The sequence below is a fragment of the Xiphophorus couchianus genome, chromosome 8 (genome assembly GCF_001444195.1).
Source record: "Xiphophorus couchianus chromosome 8, X_couchianus-1.0, whole genome shotgun sequence".
Taxonomy (NCBI): Eukaryota; Metazoa; Chordata; class Actinopteri; order Cyprinodontiformes; family Poeciliidae; genus Xiphophorus; species Xiphophorus couchianus.
The window spans coordinates 5870905-5891784 of record NC_040235.1 but is presented as its reverse complement, the minus strand read 5'-3'; the positions used below and the strand labels follow the sequence as shown (position 1 = coordinate 5891784).

The 20880-nt window shown below is 40.0% G+C and overlaps 1 protein-coding gene across 1 annotated transcript in view; it reads left to right on the top strand.

Moving 5' to 3' along the window:
* Positions 1 to 20880, top strand: part of LOC114149750 (protein NLRC5-like) — a 1536511-nt gene that overhangs the window by 1122995 nt on the left and 392636 nt on the right. Inside the window, exons 22-24 of the mRNA XM_028025804.1 lie at positions 658 to 831; positions 14505 to 14678; positions 15174 to 15347. Coding sequence (XP_027881605.1) covers positions 658 to 831; positions 14505 to 14678; positions 15174 to 15347 — 522 coding nt within the window. The remainder of the gene's footprint in view (positions 1 to 657; positions 832 to 14504; positions 14679 to 15173; positions 15348 to 20880) is intronic.

Below are 20880 nucleotides of genomic sequence, written 5' to 3'. Positions count from 1 at the left end.
TCTGAATGAACTGAATGATCGTTCTTTAGTGGAGGAGATCCAACAGTCTCTGAGATGGAGACGTCTCTCCACAGATAAACTGTCTCCTGCTCAGTGGTCAGCTCTGGGTTTCATCTTAGTGTCATCAGGAAAAGATCTGGATGTGGTTGACTTGAAGAAATACTCTGCTTCAGAGGAGGTTCTTCTGAGGCTGCTGCCAGTGGTTAAAGCCTCCAACAAAGCTCTGTAAGGACACAGATTGATACTGTGCTTATTTTTATAGAAATATGTTAATGAGGAGGTAATGATTGAGTCATATTTTGTTGTTTATTAGTGCATTTTTTTCCTCTATGTCGGCCACTAGCAGGTAATGAGTAGAAGAAAGATTGTCTCTCATTAGCAAATATTCATGATCTTACATGTTGAAACAGCAGAAATCCCCTTTTTCTGTTGAAGCTGACACTGAATTAATGCAGTTCATAGTATAATTTAATATTTTTCTTGCCAGCCTCCTTGTTACCTATAGTTCAGTTCTACAAAGTTGGAGGTGTCATGTTAATGTTTTGGAAAAACGGGACATTTTTTTCAATCAGTCCAAGAAAAACATTGTTTACTGGAAAGAAAAATATAAATCTTTATGAATTGTTTAATAACAGACTTTTATCTCCGTCTCCTCAGACTGAGTGGCTGTAACCTCTCAGAGAGAAGCTGTGAAGCTCTGTCCTCAGTTCTCAGCTCCCAGTCCTCCAGTCTCAGAGAACTGGACCTGAGTAACAACAACCTGCAGGATTCAGGAGTGAAGCTTCTCTCTGCTGGACTGAAGAGTCCAAACTGCAATCTGGAAACTCTCAGGTAAAATGTTCTCAATGTTGGTGAAAACACATTTTTGTCTATTAGCTGTTCTCAATGATGATGCATTTATTATTTCAGTAGTAGATTGTTATAATAATAGATGTCTGACTGTGACATGTCTCATCATCTAGGTCTCAGCACATAAACACAGATGGTTTTCATTTACTCCAGGCTGAAAGAATAGATAGATATTTAAAAAGGTGGGTGTCAAGCTTGAATGATAATGTAACTCTGGGACCTTGACAGATTGTTGCATCCTAGGTGCAAAAAGTAGCATTATTACAGATCCCTCCAAGCAGCAGCAGCAGTTATTACACTTTCTCATCCATCCTATAAGTGACAGAAATGTTGGTTTTTATTACCTGCAGAATGAAATGCAGTTTTATTACTATTTCAAGTTTTTAACAGGTTAAGCACCAGTTTCTTGCATGTTTTTCTCTTGAAAATGACCTGTTTAGACCTTGGACTCTACCTCAGTGTTCCCATATTCTCAACATCACATGTGATGAATTGTGTGTCTGCAGCTTATCAGGCTGTTTGGTCTCAGAGGAAGGCTGTGCTTCTCTGGCCTCAGCTCTGACCTCCAACCCCTCCCATCTGAAAGAGTTGGACCTGAGCTACAATCATCCAGGAGACTCAGGAGTGAAATTGCTGTCGGCTGGTCTGAAGGATCCACACTGGAGACTGGAAGCTCTCAGGTATGGAGGAACCTGCTGCAGGAGCAGAGAAGGTCTGATAGAGGAGGAAGAGGGAGAAATGTCTTTAGTCAGTCTGCTGGAAAATATTTAGTTTGATGATGAATATTTAGTTCGGAACCATGGCATTTATAAATGAATTAATAACATGGTGAAAATATGACTTGAAAAGAATAATATGAAAACATAACTTGAAAAATAAACTCTTAAGTAAATGAACAGGAGGATAATTTTTCTAACAGAGATAACTGTTATAAAAGATAGATTAGAACTGGTTAATCCACATAAAAGGTCTAGATAATCTGTAATATGTGTCCACTTCAATGCCTATGGAATACAATGGGATGGAAGCCAGTAGCCTAAAAGTGAAGAAAGTGCTCTTTCTTCATTTTGTTCTGGAAGTGAAGAAAGAGTAGAAGAATATTTAAAGGGTAAGAACAGATGATGTTTCAATGATGGAAGAGAAACAAAAACAGATGGTGATCCATAAAATGAATCAGATCTTCATTTAACACTAGGGTGCAACAAGATATCAGCTGCTTGTGAAATGAGATTTATTCAAAAATTCATCACTACCCAGTTTTCTGGAATATTCTCCTGACTAAAAAAAGCTCAAAAGGAAAATTAAAGTGAGGAAGGTCATTGTTGGACGCTTTTTTTCTCTCTCTCTAGCTCTCGGTTAAGGTGGATGCTTTTTTCCTCTGCTCCCCTCCCTACCAATTCTCACCCTGCTTACTCTGTTTTTGTGCTGCTTTTCTGGAGCCTTTCTTTGCACATCCTCCAAATCTACAATCCGGCTAATTGATCTCTCAATGCAATTGATCAAATATTCTCAACAAAAAGACTAGGCGAAGGAGAGCCCACTTGTCCTGCAGAAACACACTCAGAGATACATCCTAGATTAATTCGGATTCATAACAGGAATGCTGTTGTTTGGAGTTGCCAGATACCTGGCATATCAAAAAATTTATAATGGATAGGGCCGACTAGCGAACACTCAAATTGACGTGCTGGGAGATCGAGGTGCAAGTTGGATACTGTCGCAGGAAAACTCTGGATGCTAAAACTCACTAACATGATGGAATCTATCTTGGAGAAGTTGCTAGTGTCAGCCTTGTGGAAACGACCACTTTAATTTGGATGATTGGAATTAATAGATGGTCAAGTTGGGACTCTAGGGCAGATGGAAATTTTAAGTCTGGCCAATCTAAAGAGAATTTGTTTTTCTGAATATGGCTCCCTGTGGCCTTGGCTTGCTGGCTATCTCAAAACATCTGGAGTTTATGTAAATAAACTGCTCCTCCCTAACCCCTCACCTTTCCTGAAGTCACCCGGAGAATCTTATGGCTGAGCACTCAAGGACTTGCTTAGGACAAGAACTTGTAAGTACTCCATAATATATATGGTAGAAGGACTTTCTCTGGAAAAACTACTTGGAGTTGTTCTGCATAATACTCTAAAAATGATAGAATTGGTGTAAATAATGCTATAGTTATATCATTATTTACACCATCCTGTGTATGAATGCTCCACAGTTTCTAAACGTAATCAGATAATACAAAGGAATAAATACACCAGGAGTTTCTATGATCTTTTTGTTATAACTAATAAGTAAAAGTGAAGAAAACTACTCATAAGGCAAAAAGAAGTTTAGAAGTTTAGTAGATCCATTTGAGAGTTTGATCTCCACCAGGAGGCGACATCTGGAAAATTAACAAACATATAAATGGAATCAAGAAAGAAAATTCTTTGTTTTCCAGAAGGAAGGAAGAGTTGCAGTGGATGATGAGGGAAGAAGTAGAAATGAGAGCTCAAGAACTTGTTCAGATCCAAAATTCAAATTAATTTACTGAGAAAATAAAAAGACAAGATCAGCACATCCAGAATCGCCGGAGTAAAGGGAGGATTACTTTTACAAGCCATTACTGCAGCTGCTGGATTTAGGTTGCTGCTTCTTCTTCTTGGTCTCATTGTAAATGTGTGCAGCAGCGCCACCTGGTGGTGTTGGTTGGTAGAGGTAGTGCTGGAAGGTTGGAGGTGTTTGTCAGAGGTGTGTGATGATGGAAGCCTCTCCCTGGTTTGTGAGTCTGAGCTCAGAGATCAAATCTTTGATTCTTGTTGAACTCTTTGTTGAATGTGATGCAGCTTCTCCTTTTTAATGTTTGTATTTCTGGATATTACAGTGAGGCCACAGCAGGTTTTCAGCAGCAGGGCTGTTTAGTGTTTCATTCCTTCATCTGTGTGTGAGAGTGTGGATGGAACAGGTATCCAGGTGTTGTGTCAGAGTTTAGATTGATTGTATTTTAATGCTGATTATTAAATCAGGTTGAGCTTCCAGAAATGTTTCCTTAGTTTCCTGATGTCCTTTTAGGCTTCAGTGAGTTTCTTCAGGTTGTTACTGAGGGATTTCCTTTCTCCTCTCTGTTGGAGCTTTTCCTGTGTTTGGAGAAATGAGTTGTGCTGCAGCAGCACCAACTGTCCTTCCTACATCCACTGCAGTTTGCAATCCAAATGTTGGACTGTTCCTGTCTCAGTGGAGGACAATGTGTGTCTGAGAGACATGTAATGTCCATGTTTGCTGCTGAAAGAGACTGATGGTCTGACCCCCCTCCTCCTTTCAGGGTGGAGCCTGCTGGAGTCCCATTCTTGACACCAGGTCTGAGGAAGTGTAAGTGTGTTTTTCATCTGATTCATGACAACAAAGCAGCTCACATTCAACCATCTTCAAACTGTCACATCACTCATTCAGGAGTCATCATCAAAGTGTCAATAAATGATCAATAACTGCAGCTGGATTGTGTTTGTTCTCTCCATCAGATTCCTGTCAACTCACCATCGACACAAACACAGTGAACAGAGAGATCAAACTGTCTGAAGACAACAGGAAGGTGACACGTGTGAATGAGCACCAATCATGTCCTGATCATCCAGACAGATTTGATGTTCCTCAGCTGCTGTGTAGAACTGGTCTGACTGGTCGCTGTTACTGGGAGGTCGAGTGGAGAGGAACAATTTATATATCGATGAGTTACAGAAGAATCAGGAGGAAAGGAAACAGTACGGACTCTAGATTTGGAGAGAATGATCATTCCTGGAGTCTGAGATGCTCTGATGACGGTTACTCTGTCTGGCACAATGACATAGGAACTCGTCTCTCCTCCTCCTCTGTCTCTAACAGAGTAGCAGTGTATGTGGACTGTCCTGCTGGCATTCTGTCCTTCTACAGAGTTTCCTCTGACTCACTGATCCTCCTCCACACCTTCAACACCACATTCACTGAACCTCTGATTCCTGGGTTTGGGTTCTGTTCTTATGGCTCCTCCCTGTTTCTGTGCTGATTTGAGTACAAAGAGTTTCCTCCTGTCATAGAAACTTTCTCACTGTTGAACAGTTAGTTCAGTCTCTACATTCCTGTTTCATTCAAAAACATATTTTCATTGATCCAAACGTTTTTTTGTGAAAATCTTCTACACAATTATTTAGAAATTTCTTCTTCTTCCAGTCTTTTAAAAATTGAAGCTGGGATTATTCCACGACCCACATGTTGTTTGTATGTTTCCAGTCAAAGATTCACAATGAATCTCAGGATGTTTTATTTTTTCCCTTTCATTCATCAGTCAGATTTCTTTGAATTTGTGTCAGATTTTCTTAATCACTGGACATTTTTTTGTTTCTGTCATCTCCTATTTTCTTAAATACGTTTTTAATTCAAATGTTAAATGTTCCTTTTGTATATTTGCTGCAGTTCTGCTTCATGTTTTTTAGTGAACAATAAACATATATTCCTCTTTTGCATTTGATTCATTTGCTGCTCTTCCTGTTCTGTTCCTGTTTAAATGTCACTAAGATATTTTTTTTCAATCTCAGCTTTAACTTTCATGGATTCCTAATTTACATTAAATTATTCCCATCTTGAAACCAGTTGATGAAGGACAAATGACTGCTTTGAAGAATATACTGAAGAAAATCTTTATATTTTCTGTTTCATTCAGAACTGAAACTCAAAACCTGCAAAACATTTTTCACCTTAGAGATCCCAGGAACTGGAAGATCAGACCAGAATGAACACTGGAGATCAGTGGTGGACAGAAGAGGCTTGAGTGCTGCATTTCTGCAGAATTTCAAATGTAGTTTTGATAACAAAATGAATCTATTTTTTCTGCTGCTGACAACAGAAGACATAGCTCAATTTAATTTGACCCGTCATGTTGGAGAAAGAAGCGAGGAAAATATTCTGCTTCTCTGACTTAAAGAACAGGCCTTCTGATGGTTATCATGTTATCAATTTGGTTATAAAAAGTACATGGTTTTACAAAGACGACCTTCAGACCTGAACCAGTTCCTCCGGTTCTGTCAGGAGGAATGAACCAGAACTTCAGCAACGTATCATGAGAACCTTGTGGAGGAAACCAGAACATTTGACCCAAAGTCAGATGGTTTGAAGGAAATTCTACCAAAACCTGAGGAGATGGATGGAAAATTTTTAATCTGAATAAAGTATTAAAAATGTCTCCAATAAATATTTATATATAGTTTCTCTCTTTCTTATTGTTGAATTATGACCTCTGACCTCATCTGAGGCAGTGAGGCCTGCAGAGATTCAGATGTGGTTCTGGTTCTTCTGGACCTCCTGGATGAGTCATTTATGAGCTCTAGAAGTGGTTCTGGTGGGTCGGCCTCTCCTGGGAAGGTTCTCCACTGTTCCATGTTCTCCATGTGTGGATCCTGGTTCTTCTGAGGTTCTCTGGAGTCCAGAACCTTACAGATGGTTCTGGAATCCTTACCAGACTGAAAGATATCAGAGACTTCTTTTGCCTGCTTATGGAAAACTTGACCCCAGTGCCTTATAGTGGCCTCATGGAGCATTCACTGGATGTTTGGTTTGGCCAACAATGACCACTACAAATAATGTGTAAATAATTTCACACATAAGTCGCTCCAGAGTTTAAGTTGCACCCCCGGCCAAACTATGAAAAAACTTATAGTCTGGAAAATACGGTGGTTTGGATTCCTGCCCACATTGGTGTGATAGGAAATGAGTTGGCTGATAGTTTTGTTAAGAGTGCAGCAAAATAGAATATTGTTCATTTAAATATTTAAATAAGTAAAAATGAGGTAAAGAATATTATTAAAATTGATATCAAGAAGAAATGGCAAGAACAGTGGGATAGAGGAGGCAATGCTAGATTTTATTATAGCATCCAAAAACAAGTTGGGGAATTTAGGAAATGTAATAGAGTTTAAAAAAAAAAGAAGATGTTATATCTATAATAAGATTTGTACATACAGGATTAAATAGTACTCTTAAAATAATTAATAAACTTAATACAGGTTGTTGTAATTATTGTGGATAAATAGAAACAGTACAACATATATTTTTAGAATGTAATAAATATGTTCAGGAAAGAGAGGTGTTACTTAGAGATTTAAATAGGAATAAAAATAAATTAGATATTAGGGAATTGTTTCAGAGATCATCTGCGGATGTAGTTTTTAGCAGTATTTTAGTTTTCTAAGAACAGGTCTTATAGGGAGATTATAATAGTTAAACGTCTGATCCATCCTCCAATCCGGAAGGTGGCGCCAATGCACCTAGACGTTGTTTGCTAACCGCAATAAAAGAAAAGAAGAAGAAGAATCTTTATTTAGATGTTGTTCCAGTCCGTTAGTTGCGTCTCATCCTGTTGTTTAATTTTTCTTCTTTAACTCTTTGGATCGTTTGAACAAACTGTAAGTTTGATTTGTTTCTTGAACTTTTTCATCACTTTAACTTTTTCCTGATTGTTTCTAATCTCTGATGTTTGGAGAAAAGTTTCACTTCTGGTTTCAGCTGAAACATTAAAATCTCTGCTGTTTCTACAGGATTATTAGATTATTGATGAACTGGAATCAAACAACATGATGAACAGCTGATGTTTCACTGTTTTCTTCTCCGAACTGATTCGTGTTTTTTTATGGTATCAAATTCCAGTCTCCACCATTGACGTCAGCAACAGTGTCCTGTTGCTTCCTTTCAGAATAAAATGTTATTGTTAAAATGGGTTTGATTCAGTCAGATTATTAATGAATTATTAATTATTAAATAGTTAATGTATGATGGAACAGATAATCCACTTGTAGAAATTAATGATTATGAACTAAAATACTTCCTGTTGTTCAGGTTGAATCAGTGAATGTAAATGTTGCTCCATGTCTCCATCTAGTGGACTGATAGTAGAAGTGCAGCAGCTGATGGCAGCTTCCTCTGCCTCTCTGCTGTCTGACTGCATTCACCTGACACTGATATGACATTTCAGACATTTAAACCCACAACTATAGTTTTAAAACATGAAAAATACAATTAAAATAAATATTAATTATTTACACTTCTGTTAAATCCAAAGTCAACCAACAGTAAGTGGATATAAAGGGCCCCATAAGAGCTAATATTTTAACACCGACCACAGATATAGAAATGTAACTTTTGTTTATTAAGAATTTCTAAGCTGTTAAATTTGATTTAATGGATTCAGCAGAGATACATTAAAAGATGACAAATTGTTTAACATTTAAATATAAGATTTTATTGACCTGGAAAGTTTACTTTTTAAAAGTCCAATGAACAATCTTCATAATTAGATTGTTTTGTTACCATGGCTACAATCTGGTGCTGTGAGGTTAATTGCTGCCAGTTTCATGCCTTGTTCATTGCATCAACTATAAACTAATCTTTCAGGAGGTATTCTGACCTGACAATGAAATACTGACCACAGCAAAGGCACTTGCTGTCTGTCTGGCTTATTAAAATTATTATTTAAAAAATAAAAACAAAAACAAGCCATGCTAAGCCTGGTTAAGGCACCAACCCAACAGGCTCATATTACACTAGGAAAAACCCTGGATACTGATATGAAGCAGAGAAGAAGAGCCAATCAGAGGAGGAGCAGCTGATCTTTTTCCAGCTCTAATGATGTAAAGGATGATCAGAGTTGATGTGCAGATGAATGATGTGTGTTTCCTCTGCAGGTGAAGGTAGAAAGTGTGTGTGAGCTGATGTGAATTCAGCAGCATGGATCAGTGTGAGGACAGAGAGGAGGGAGTCCCTCCCTCTAAAACCACTCTGTGTGGGGAAGATGAGAGCCAGAGCAAAGGTCAGAGGTGAGGTCACCATCTCTAACTGTCCACAGCCCTTTTCACACAACGTTCACTATATCAGGCCAGAACAGACGTGGTGATGAAGCTGCTGCTGCTCCTCTTTGCTGATTAAGTTTAAATCATCATGTTTCTATCAGGATCCATCAGAGACTCAAACCAGAACCAGAACCAGAACCCAGCTATGTGTCCTTTAAGAGCAACTGGTCAAAGGATGAGATCTATAACTTTAAATCTCCTGGATCTCCACCATCAGAGAGGTGAGCTGTTTCTAACTGCTGTAACTGTTCTGTTGTCATAAGAGAATTAGACTGAATTTGAGTTTTTCTTTCTTTCCATATATAATAAATCAATGACATTAATGTCTCCTTGGTAATGTAACACATAAGTGCTAGCTTGGCAGTTGACTGTAGATACAAAAGCAGCATCAGCAAAATGTCCTTTAATAAAAGCCAGAGGTGTGAATGAAAAGCAGAAGGAAGTTCTTTCAGTTTTGATGTATATATATTAAGTGATTAAAGAAAGACAACTGCAGCATCAAGTTGAGAGACACAAGATATTTAAATCTGAGTAAATTCATTCCAAAATGATCAGGTCCATTATACATTTTCTAGCTCGTTATTTTCATAACCAAATGAGGATTCTGGTCCAACAGAAGGGGAAAAAACTGACCTTAAAGGTCAGAAATACGCATTAAGAGTTTTATCCTAACAAACAGTTATCATCATGTACATATATACACATAATTTATATATTAAATTTGGGCATTGGTTTATGCATATTATAGATTTATAATAATTTTAATGTGAGTCAACATTTCAGTAATAAGGTTAATTTAAGCATAATTTAAAAATCCCAATCAAATTCCAAACTAATCAATTTAAAGTGCACTTTCAAAATTTCAATGAATAAATTAAATACACCTGCAGAGCGATGTGATGATAAAGCTGCTGCTGCTCCTCTTTGCTGCTTCATCCAGACTGAACAGATTAAGTTTTAATCATCATGTTTCTGTCAGGATCCATCAGAGACTCAAACCAGTACCAGAACCCAGCTATGTGTCATTTAAGAACGACATGTCAATGGATGAGATCATTGACTTTAAATCTCCTGGATCTCCACCATCAGAGAGGTGAGCTGTTTCTAACTGCTGTAACTTTGGAGACTGAACCAGTAAGAACTCAGATGTTTCCAGTTATATTTACAGAGAGGTTTGATCCATTATCTACAGCAGTGTTTTTCAACCTTTTTTGAGCCAAGGTACATTGTTTTCATTGAAAAAATCACGAGGCACACCACAAACCAAAAATGTAAACAAATGATACTCTATTGCCACCTATATTAAATATATAGTCATTCTTATCAAAGTGTATTGAATCGGAATCAAATAAACACAAAAATTTATATTTTATCATATTTTATATTTCATATTTCAAATTGCACTTAACATGTCCACTTCAAAAGAACACCTGAACAGTGGCACAACAATGTGGTCTTAAATTTAAAGAGGTTGTAGAAAACTGAGAGAAACTCATGGCACACTAGTGTGCCGCGGCACAGTGGTTGAAAAACACTGATCTACAGAAATCAGCTGATCTATTCTAATGAAAACATCTTCATATCTTCATGTCTGGTTGTTGATGATGATGTTCTGCTGCTTCCTGGCTCCATGTCAGACTAACAGTGGAACACAATTCCACTGGGAAATACCTGGTAAAGCCAGTCTGGTCCATCAGGACTTGGTTCCTGTGTGCATTGTGAGAGCAGTTCAGCAGGGAAGGAAAACTTCATGATGTGGTTGGTGAGATCTACTGGAACTCAACCAAACTGAGCTGATGTGGACCATCAGAGGTTCTGCTGGTTCTGAATGTGATCAGCAGAAACATTAAATCTTTACAACTACTTAGATCACCTGGTTCACTGCTCACATCCAGATATTACATCATGGACCTTTACCTTCTGATTGTCTCTGTGTGGACAGATACAATGTGAGCTCACTGGTTTCCAATGATCTACAGGATCCATTTTAAAATCTTCACTATAACATCCAGGAGAAGACCCCACATGGACACACACCCATATATCTCAGACCTCCTCCATGTCCACATCACCTCAGATCTAGTCATCAGAACCTGATGGATGTCCCACACTGTCCTGAAGACCTGTGTGGACAGAGCCTTCACTTCCACTGTCCCCAAGCTCTGGGAAACTGTCTCCACCAGCATCAGATCTGCTGACAGTGTGGACTGTTTGTCTACTGGGTGATTCTGATGCTACTGTACTTGATTCTTCTAGTTGTAATAGAAAATTTCAATTTAACTATTTCATTTAAATTTGACTTAATATTGTTTTGATAGTGTTTTGTGTATATGAATGTTTTGTTACCGTGAATGTGTCAGAGCACTAATATCTATGTTTCTAGCTCTCCTTTAGTAAGAGAGAACTAGAGGTTTCTGATAAAACTCCCTGTCAGCTGTCATATCCTGACAGTGATGTTGGGTATTTTTTTAAAACAAAAGTCCAATTGAAATTGTTCCCTCCAATGAGGTGAGGGGCAGTTTCATGACATTGGGTAAGAATTTGGCTCTCTTTTCCCCCTGGTAATGGAGGTAAACTTAGACTTTGGGTGTGTTCTTTGCTGATGACTATATAATGTGACTGACTATATAATCATGTGATGTGTGTTGTTCAGGGCTTTTCTACTGACTGTGTTCAGTGAGATGGGCCTTTGAAAGTTTTTACTTTGGATAAAAATAAAAAAGATTAATCCTTCTCTAGTTATTGGAACAGACGCTCATTCTTTGATAACACAAATTTCCATGACATAGTTCATCTTCCTCTTTCTAACTTCTTTGTATTGTGTTCATGTAATGCTCTGCTTTTCTGCTTCAAGGAGTTTAAATATAACACTCTTGGTTATTTCACTTGTGAATACTGTTGAATGAATATTTCCTGACTACCTAATTGTCCCTGGTTCCTCCACAGAGTGGACCAGCAGAGCTCAGAGGTTCCCAGTGGTCAGTCTGTCCAGCAGAATCAAACACAGCTGGACTCCATATTTATGGTCTGTACACGTAGAACTACTTTTCTATGGGTTTTGTTCACAGTCATCTCCATGCTGGACTTTGTAGACCAGAGGACTGTCAGCCTGTCCAACATCTATCTGGTGTTTGGCTTTTTGATTTCAGTCTGATGATTCATTCATCTATTATTCTGTTCTAGCTGCTGGAGGACAACATTGTGACTTTTGTGAAGAATGAGCTGAAGAAGATTCAGAAGGTTCTGAGTCCAGATTACACACAATGTTCAGAGAGTCAGAGAGATGATGATGAGGTGTTGGAAGGTGACGAAGAAGAGCAGAGGAGGAGCAGCAGAGAGGCAGTGATGAAGATCACACTGAACTTCCTGAGGAGGATGAAGCAGGAGGAGCTGGCTGAGCATCTGCAGAGCAGTAAGAGGATTTCTACAAAGATTTAACCTGCTGGATAATTCAGACATTTACTGATGTCTGAAGAGATGGAATCACATTTATTTAAACCTCTTCAGAATATGATTTTGATTCGTTCCTGATTTTACTTTTTATGTTTATTTAGAACATCTTGCTGCAGTTTGTGAACATCAATTTAAATCTGTTCTGAAGAAAAAGTTCCAGTCTGTGTTTGAGGGGATTGCTAAAGCAGGAAGTCCAACCCTTCTGAACCAGATCTACACGGAGCTCTACATCACAGAAGGAGGGACTGGAGAGGTCAATGATGAACATGAGGTCAGACAGATTGAAACAGCATCCAGGAAACTACACAGACCAGAAACAACAGTCAGACAAGAAGACATCTTTAAAGTCACACCTGGAAGAGATCAACCAATCAGAACAGTGATGACTAAGGGAGTGGCTGGCATTGGGAAAACAGTCTTAACACAGAAGTTCACTCTGGACTGGGCTGAAGGTAAAACACACCAGAACATCCAGTTCATATTTCCATTCACCTTCAGAGAGCTGAATGTGCTGAAAGAGAAAAAGTTCAGTTTGGTGGAACTTGTTCATCATTTCTTTAGTGAAACCAAAGAAATCTGCAGCTTTGAACACTTCTAGGTTCTGTTCATCTTTGATGGTCTGGATGAGAGTCGACTTCCTCTGGACTTCCTCAACAAGGAGATCTTGACTGATGCTACAGAGTCCACCTCAGTGGATGTTCTGCTGACAAACCTCATCAGGGGGAAACTGCTTCCCTCTGCTCTCCTCTGGATAACCACACGACCTGCAGCAGCCAATCAGATCCCTCCTCAGTGTGTTGGTATGGTAACAGAGGTCAGAGGGTTCAATGACCCACAGAAGGAGGAGTACTTCAGGAAGAGGTTCAGAGATGAGGATCAGGCCAGCAGGATCATCTCCCACATGAAGACATCACGAAGCCTCCACATCATGTGCCACATCCCAGTCTTCTGCTGGATCACTGCTACAGTTCTGGAGGATGTGTTGGAGACCAGAGAGGGAGGAGAGCTGCCCAGAACCCTGACTGAGATGTACATCCACTTCCTGGTGGTTCACACCAAAGTGATGAAGGTCAAGTATGATGGAGGAGCTGAAACAGATCCACACTGGAGTCCAGACAGCAGGACGATTATTGAATCTCTGGGAAAACTGGCTTTTGATCAGCTGCAGAAAGGAAACCTGATTTTCTATGAATCAGACCTGACAGAGTGTGGCATCGATATCAGAGCAGCCTCAGTGTACTCAGGAGTGTTCACACAGATCTTTAAAGAGGAGAGAGGGCTGTACCAGGACAAAGTGTTCTGCTTCATCCATCTGAGTGTTCAGGAGTTTCTGGCTGCTCTTCATGTTCATCTGACCTTCATCAACTCTGGTGTTAACCTGATGAAAGAAACACAAACATCTAAGAAATCTTCATCATTTAATAAATCTAAACTAAAGTCTCTCCATCGCAGAGCTGTTGACCAGGCCTTACAGAGTCCAAATGGACACCTTGACTTGTTCCTGCGTTTCCTGCTGGGACTTTCACTGCAGACCAATCAGAGACTCCTACATGGTCTGTTGACACAGAAAGCAAGTAGCTCACAGACCAATCAGGAAACAGTTCAGTACATCAAGGAGAAGATCAGTGAGAATGTGTCTGCAGAGAAAAGCATCAATCTGTTCCACTGTCTGAATGAACTGAATGATCGTTCTCTAGTGGAGGAGATCCAACAGTCTCTGAGTTCAGGAAGTCTCTCCACAGATAAACTGTCTCCTGCTCAGTGGTCAGCTCTGGGTTTCATCTTAGTGTCATCAGGAACAGATCTGGATGTGTTTGACCTGAAGAAATACTCTGCTTCAGAGGAGGTTCTTCTGAGGCTGCTGCCAGTGGTTAAAGCCTCCAACAAAGCTCTGTAAGGACACAGATTGTTACTGCATTTATTTTTGATAAAAATCTGTCAATGATGAGATAAATATTGAGTCGTGCTTTATTAGTTTGTTTACTCGTGCATTGTCTCCTCAATATTGGCCGCTAGCAGATGATGAGTAAAAGAGAGACCTGCTCTCATAGGTGACTATTCATAATGTTACATGTTCAAGGAGCAGAAATTATTTTTTCTGTTGAAGCTGACAATGGATTAATGCAGTTCATTATATAAATTAATGTTTGTCTTGCCAGCCTCTTTACCGGCTGCTGTATTGCAGGCTTTTAAAGCTGGAGGCCCAACTATAGAATAAACCAGTACAATATATGTATCATAAAGATGTGGAAAATATGATATTTTTTTCAATCCGTGAAAGAAGAATATATCTGACTGGAACAAAAAGCATAAATTTTGAAGAATTATTTAATATTTTTCTCCCTGTCTCCTCAGACTGAGTGGCTGTAACCTCTCAGAGAGAAGCTGTGAAGCTCTGTCCTCAGTTCTCAGCTCCCAGTCCTCCAGTCTCAGAGAACTGGACCTGAGTAACAACAACCTGCAGGATTCAGGAGTGAAGCTTCTCTCTGCTGGACTGAAGAGTCCAAACTGCAACCTGGAAACTCTCAGGTAAAATGTTCTCAATCCAGGTGAAACCTGATTTATGTTGTTTACTTGCTTTCAAAAATGATGTAATTATTATTTGTTATAATAATAAATGTCTGACTGTGATATGGTTAACCATGCTAAATCTCAACACATAATAATGGCTAATTTTTATTCACTCCAGGCTGAAAGAACCAAAAAGAGAGTTATTAAGAAAAGTGGAGGTCAGTGTATGACTGATAGTGTAACTCTGGTACTTGACAGATTGTTGCATCCTAGTTGAACAAAGGATCATTACTGCAGATCTTTCCAACCAGCAGTTGTCAGACTTTCTCAACCATCAATTGGGAAATGTTGATTTTCATTACCTACAAAAGGAAATACAGTTTTATTAATATTTCATATTATTAATAAGTTGAGCACCAGTTTCTTGAGTGTTTTCCTCTTGTGAAAATAACCAGTTCAGACCTTGGGTTCTACCTCAATGTTCTCATCATGTGATGAATTGTGTGTCTGCAGCTTATCAGGCTGTTTGGTCTCAGAGGAAGGCTGTGCTTCTCTGGCATTAGCTCTGACCTCCAACCCCTCCCATCTGAAAGAGTTGGACCTGAGCTACAATCATCCAGGAGACTCAGGAGTGAAGCTGCTGTCGGCTGGACTGAAGGAACCAGACTGGAGACTGGAAGCTCTCAGGTATGGAGGAACCTGCTGCAGGAGCAGAGAAGGTCTGATAGAGGAGGAAGAGGGAGAAATGTCTTTAGTCAGTCTGCTGGGAAACATTTAGTTTGACGCTAAATATTTAGATTGATAATTAAATATCTAGTTTACAAGCATGTCATTTATAAATGAATGGATAACATTTTGACCTCATTTTGTCTCTTATGACAGTTTAATAACTCAAGTACTGAATAAACCTGGGAATCCAACCCATCTACTGGAACCACAATAACATGGTAGTCAGATCAGCAGGGGACCAAATATAGCTCCATGTGGAACCAAGAGGTTGGAGAGAGAAAATCAGTTAGAAACTGTTTCCTATCAGAGTTCAGTTTGTTTCTCTGTCTTCACAAACCAGGAGCATCATGGGCTGGGCGGGGCTTCCACTGATGGATCTACTGAGAAAATACAAGAAGCTGATTGGCTGATGGACAGGAAGCTGAAGATAAATGGCATCATAAAGCAGATATTATTGGTATTGAAGAGACATGAAAAAATGTTTTAGTGACAGGAAGAAAGGAACTGAAAGATGAGCAACATCTAAAAAAGAATATCTATGTTCAGAGAAACAAGTAGAGGAACTGATCTAGAATATGTAGCAATAGAGACAATAATAAATGAGATGAAATTAACAATTATGAAAGTTGGATTAGAATCAGTTAATCCAGATTAAAGGTCTAGACAATCCCAAAGCGGAATATAATGGGATGAAAACAGAACACATTAGTGAACAAACAGCAAAAGAATATTTAGAGGGTAAGAACTGATGATGTCTGGATGGTTTAAGAAACAAGAACAGATGTTGATCCAGGAAATGGATCAGTCCTTGATTTAACTCTGGTGTCCAGGAAGATTTCAGCTGATTGTGAAATGAGATTTATTAGACGCCTCATCTGGAGGCTGAGATCATTACCTTGTTTTCTGGAATTTTCTCCTGACTAAGAACGGCTCACAAGGAAAATTAAAGAGTGGAGGGTCTTTAATGGAGATAAATAGGAACTCGGAATATATTAATGAAAATATTCAGATTAATTTTCAAACTGTCACATCACTCATCAGAGAGTCGGAGGATTTCAGCAGTTAGATTTCCATGATGATCTACGGAGGATAGAAAGAACTTTAAAACAATGTTGGATGGAGCTCCTGACCAATCAGCCGCAAGAAGGAAAGATGAGAAGAAAATGAGCTTCATGATGGTCAGATGGATGTTTAAAAGTTCTCAGATAGAGAAATAACTAACTTTAGATTTTAAGCAAAACTCACAAATTTGATAAAGTTGAGTTAAAATATATTACACATGAAGCAGTATCTAGAAAAACACATTAATAAGGAAATAATGGAAATTTACTAGTATAGTATTTCTATCTATTTGCTATTTTAACCTCCACCAGGAGGCGACATCTGGAAAATAATCAAACATATAAATGGAATCAGGAAAGAAAGTAAATCCCTTGTTTTCCAGAAGGAGGGAAGAAATCCAGTGAACGATGAGGAAAAGGTAGAAATGAGAGCAGAAACTTGTTCAGATCCAAAGTTCTGATAAATTTACTGAGAAAGATAAAAAAGACAAGATCAGCTCATCCAGAACTTCTGCAGTGGAGGGAGGATTACTTTTACAAGCCATTACTGCTGGATTCAGGATGCTGCTTCTTCTTCTTGGTCTCATTGTAAATGTGTGCAGCAGCGCCACCTGGTGGTGTTGGTTGGTAGAGGAAGTGCTGAAAGGTTGGAGGTGTTTGTCAGAGGTGTGTGATGATGGAAGCCTCTCCCTGGTTTGTGAGTCTGAGCTCAGAGATCAAATCTTTGATTCTTGTTGAACTCTTTGTTGAATGTGATGCAGCTTCTCCTTTTTAATGTTTGTATTTCTGGATATTACAGTGAGGCCACAGCAGGTTTTCAGCAGCAGGGCTGTTTAGTGTTTCATTCCTTCATCTGTGTGTGGGAGTGTGGATGGAACAGGTATCCAGGTGTTGTGTCAGAGTTTAGATTGATTGTATTTTAATGCTGATTATTAAATCAGGTTGAGCTTCCAGAAATGTTTCCTTAGTTTCCTGATGTCCTTTTAGGCTTCAGTGAGTTTCTTCAGGTTGTTACTGAGGGATTTCCTTTCTCCTCTCTGTTGGAGCTTTTCCTGTGTTTGGAGAAATGAGTTGTGCTGCAGCAGCACCAACTGTCCTTCCTAGATCCACTGCAGTTTGCAATCCAAATGTTGTACTGTTCCTGTCTCAGTGGAGGACAATGTGTGTCTGAGAGACATGTAATGTCCATGTTTGCTGTTGAAAGAGACTGATGGTCTGACCCCCCTCCTCCTTTCAGGGTGGAGCCTGCTGGAGTCCCATTCTTGACACCAGGTCCATGGAAGTGTAAGTGTGTTTTTCATCTGATTCATGACAACAAAGCAGCTCACATTCAACCATCTTCAAACTGTCACATCACTCATTCAGGAGTCATCATCAAAGTGTCAATAAATGATCAATAACTGCAGCTGGATTGTGTTTGTTCTCTCCATCAGATTCCTGTCAACTCACCATCGACACAAACACAGTGAGCAGAAAACTCAAACTGTCTGAAGACAACAGGAAGGTGACATGTGTGAAGGAGCTTCAGTCATATCCTGATCATCCAGACAGATTTGATTACTGGGATCAGCTGCTGTGTAGAACTGGTCTGACTGGTCGCTGTTACTGGGAGGTCGAGTGGAGAAGAGATGTTTATATATCAGTGAGTTACAGAAGAATCAGGAGGAAAGGAGACAGTGAAGACTGTTGGTTTGGATATAATGATCATTCCTGGAGTCTGAGATGCTCTGATCGTCTTGGTTACTCTGTCTGTCACAATAACATAGAAACTGGTCTCTCCTCCTCTGTCTCTAACAGAGTAGCAGTGTATGTGGACTGTCCTGCTGGCATTCTGTCCTTCTACAGAGTTTCCTCTGACTCACTGATCCTCCTCCACACCTTCAACACCACATTCACTGAACCTCTGATTCCTGGATTTTGGCTCAGCTCTGGTTCTTCAGTGTTGCTGTGCAGAGTTGAGTCTAAAGAGTCTAAAGAGTCCAACGAGTCCAAAGGGTCTAAAGAGTCTAAAGAGTTTCATGCTGTCAGAGTCCCTCTCACTGAACAGATAGTTCAGACTCTACAATCTCTTGAGTTGAAATTCTGAAACTGAATCAGAATTGATTCATTGAGTCCAAGGACTCAATTCTTATTGAGTCCTTGGAAACTTTTTCGTCTTCTAGTCCTTTAAATATGGAAGCTGTAATTATTCCAGGATTATTTCAGGATTCACATGTTTTCCTGTCTGTTTCCAGTCAAAGCTTCACACTGAATATCAAGATGTTGTTTCTCTTATTTTTTCCTTTCATTCATCAGATTTCATTGAAATGTTGATCAGTTTTTCTCAATCACTGAACATTTTCTATTTCTATCGGCTCCTATTTTTCTAAACATGTCAGATTTGAATATTAAATCTTCCTTTTGTAAATTTGTTGCAGTTATTCTTCATGTGGGCTGCACAGTAGCACAGTTGGTAGCACTGTTGCCTTGCAGCAAGAAGATCTTGGGTTCGATTCCCGGCCCAGGGTCATTCTGCATGGAGTTTGCTGTAGAGTCCCCGATTTTCTCCCACAGTCCCTCTAAATCAGGGGTGCCCAAAGTCGGTCCTCGAGGGCTGGCATCCTACATGTTTTAGTTCTCTCTCTGGTACCAACAACCTTTTCAGCATGTCAGTGTTCTTCTTAGGCCTCTAATGAGCCATCACTTGATCCAGGTGCATTAAACCAGGGAGAGAACTAAAACATGCAGGATGCCGACCCTCGAGGACCGACTTTGGGCACCCCTGCTCCAAATTCTCCCTAGGTGTGAGTGTGAGTGTGAATGGTTGTTTTTATATATACATATATATATATATATATATATATATATATATATATATATATATATATATACACTGCTCAAAAAAATAAAGGGAACACTTAAACAACACAATATAACTCCAAGTAAATCAAACTTCTGTGAAATCAAACTGTCCACTTAGGAAGCAACACTAATTGACAATCAATTTCACCTGCTGTTGTGCAAATGGAATAGACAACAGGTGGAAATTATTGGCAATTAGCAAGACACACTCAATAAAGGAGTGGTTCTGCAGTTGGGACCACAGACCACTTCTCAGTACCTATGCTGTCTGGCTGATGTTTTGGTCAGTTTTGAATGTTGGTGGTGCTTTCACACTCGTGGTAGCATGAGACGGACTCCACAACCCACACAAGTGGCTCAGGTAGTGCAGCTCATCCAGGATGGCACATCAATGCGAGCTGTGGCAAGAAGGTTTGCTGTGTCTGTCAGCGTAGTGTCCAGAGGCTGGAGGCGCTACCAGGAGACAGGCCAGTACACCAGGAGATGTGGAGGAGGCCGTAGGAGGGCAACAACCCAGCAGCAGGACCGCTGCCTTTGTGCAAGAAGGAACAGGAGGAGCACTGCCAGAGCCCTGCAAAATGACCTCCAGCAGGCCACAAATGTGCATGTGTCTGCACAAACGGTTAGAAACCGACTCCATGAGGATGGTATGAGGGCCCAACGTCCACAGATGGGGGTTGTGCTCACAGCCCAACACCGTGCAGGACGCTTGGCATTTGCCAGAGAACACCAGGATTGGCAAATTCACCACTGGCGCCTTGTGCTCTTCACAAATGAAAGCAGGTTCACACTGAGCACATGTGACAGACGTGACAGAGTCTGGAGACGCCGTGGAGAGCGGTCTGCTGCCTGCAACATCCTTCAGCATGACCGGTTTGGCAGTGGGTCAGTAATGGTGTGGGGTGGCATTTCTTTGGAGGGCCGCACAGCCCTCCATGTGCTCACCAAAGGTAGCCTGACTGCCATTAGGTACCGAGATGAGATCCTCAGACCCCTTGTGAGACATATGCTGGTGCGGTTGGCCCTGGGTTCGTCCTAATGCAGGACAATGCTAGACCTCATGTGGCTGGAGTGTGTCAGCAGTTCCTGCAAGATGAAGGCATTGAAGCTATGGACTGGCCAGCCCGTTCCCCAGACCTGAATCCGATTGAGCACATCTGGGACATCATGTCTCGCTCCATCCACCAACGTCACGTTGCACCACAGACTGTCCAGGAGTTGGCGGATGCTTTAGTCCAGGTCTGGGAGGAGATCCCTCAGGAGACCATCCGCCACCTCATCAGGAGCATGCCCAGGTGTTGTAGGGAGGTCATACAGGCACGTGGAGGCCACACACAATACTGAGCCTCATTTTGACTTGTTTTAAGGACATTACATTAAAGTTGGATCAGCGTGTAGTGTTATTTCACTTTAATTTTGTGTGTGGCTCCAAATCCAGGCCTCCATTGGTTAATAAATTTGATTTCCATTGATGATTTTTGTGTGATTTTGTTGTCAGCACATTCAACTTTGTACAGAACAAAGTATTCAATGAGAATATTTCTTTCATTCAGATCTAGGATGTGTTATTTGAGTGTTCCCTTTATTTT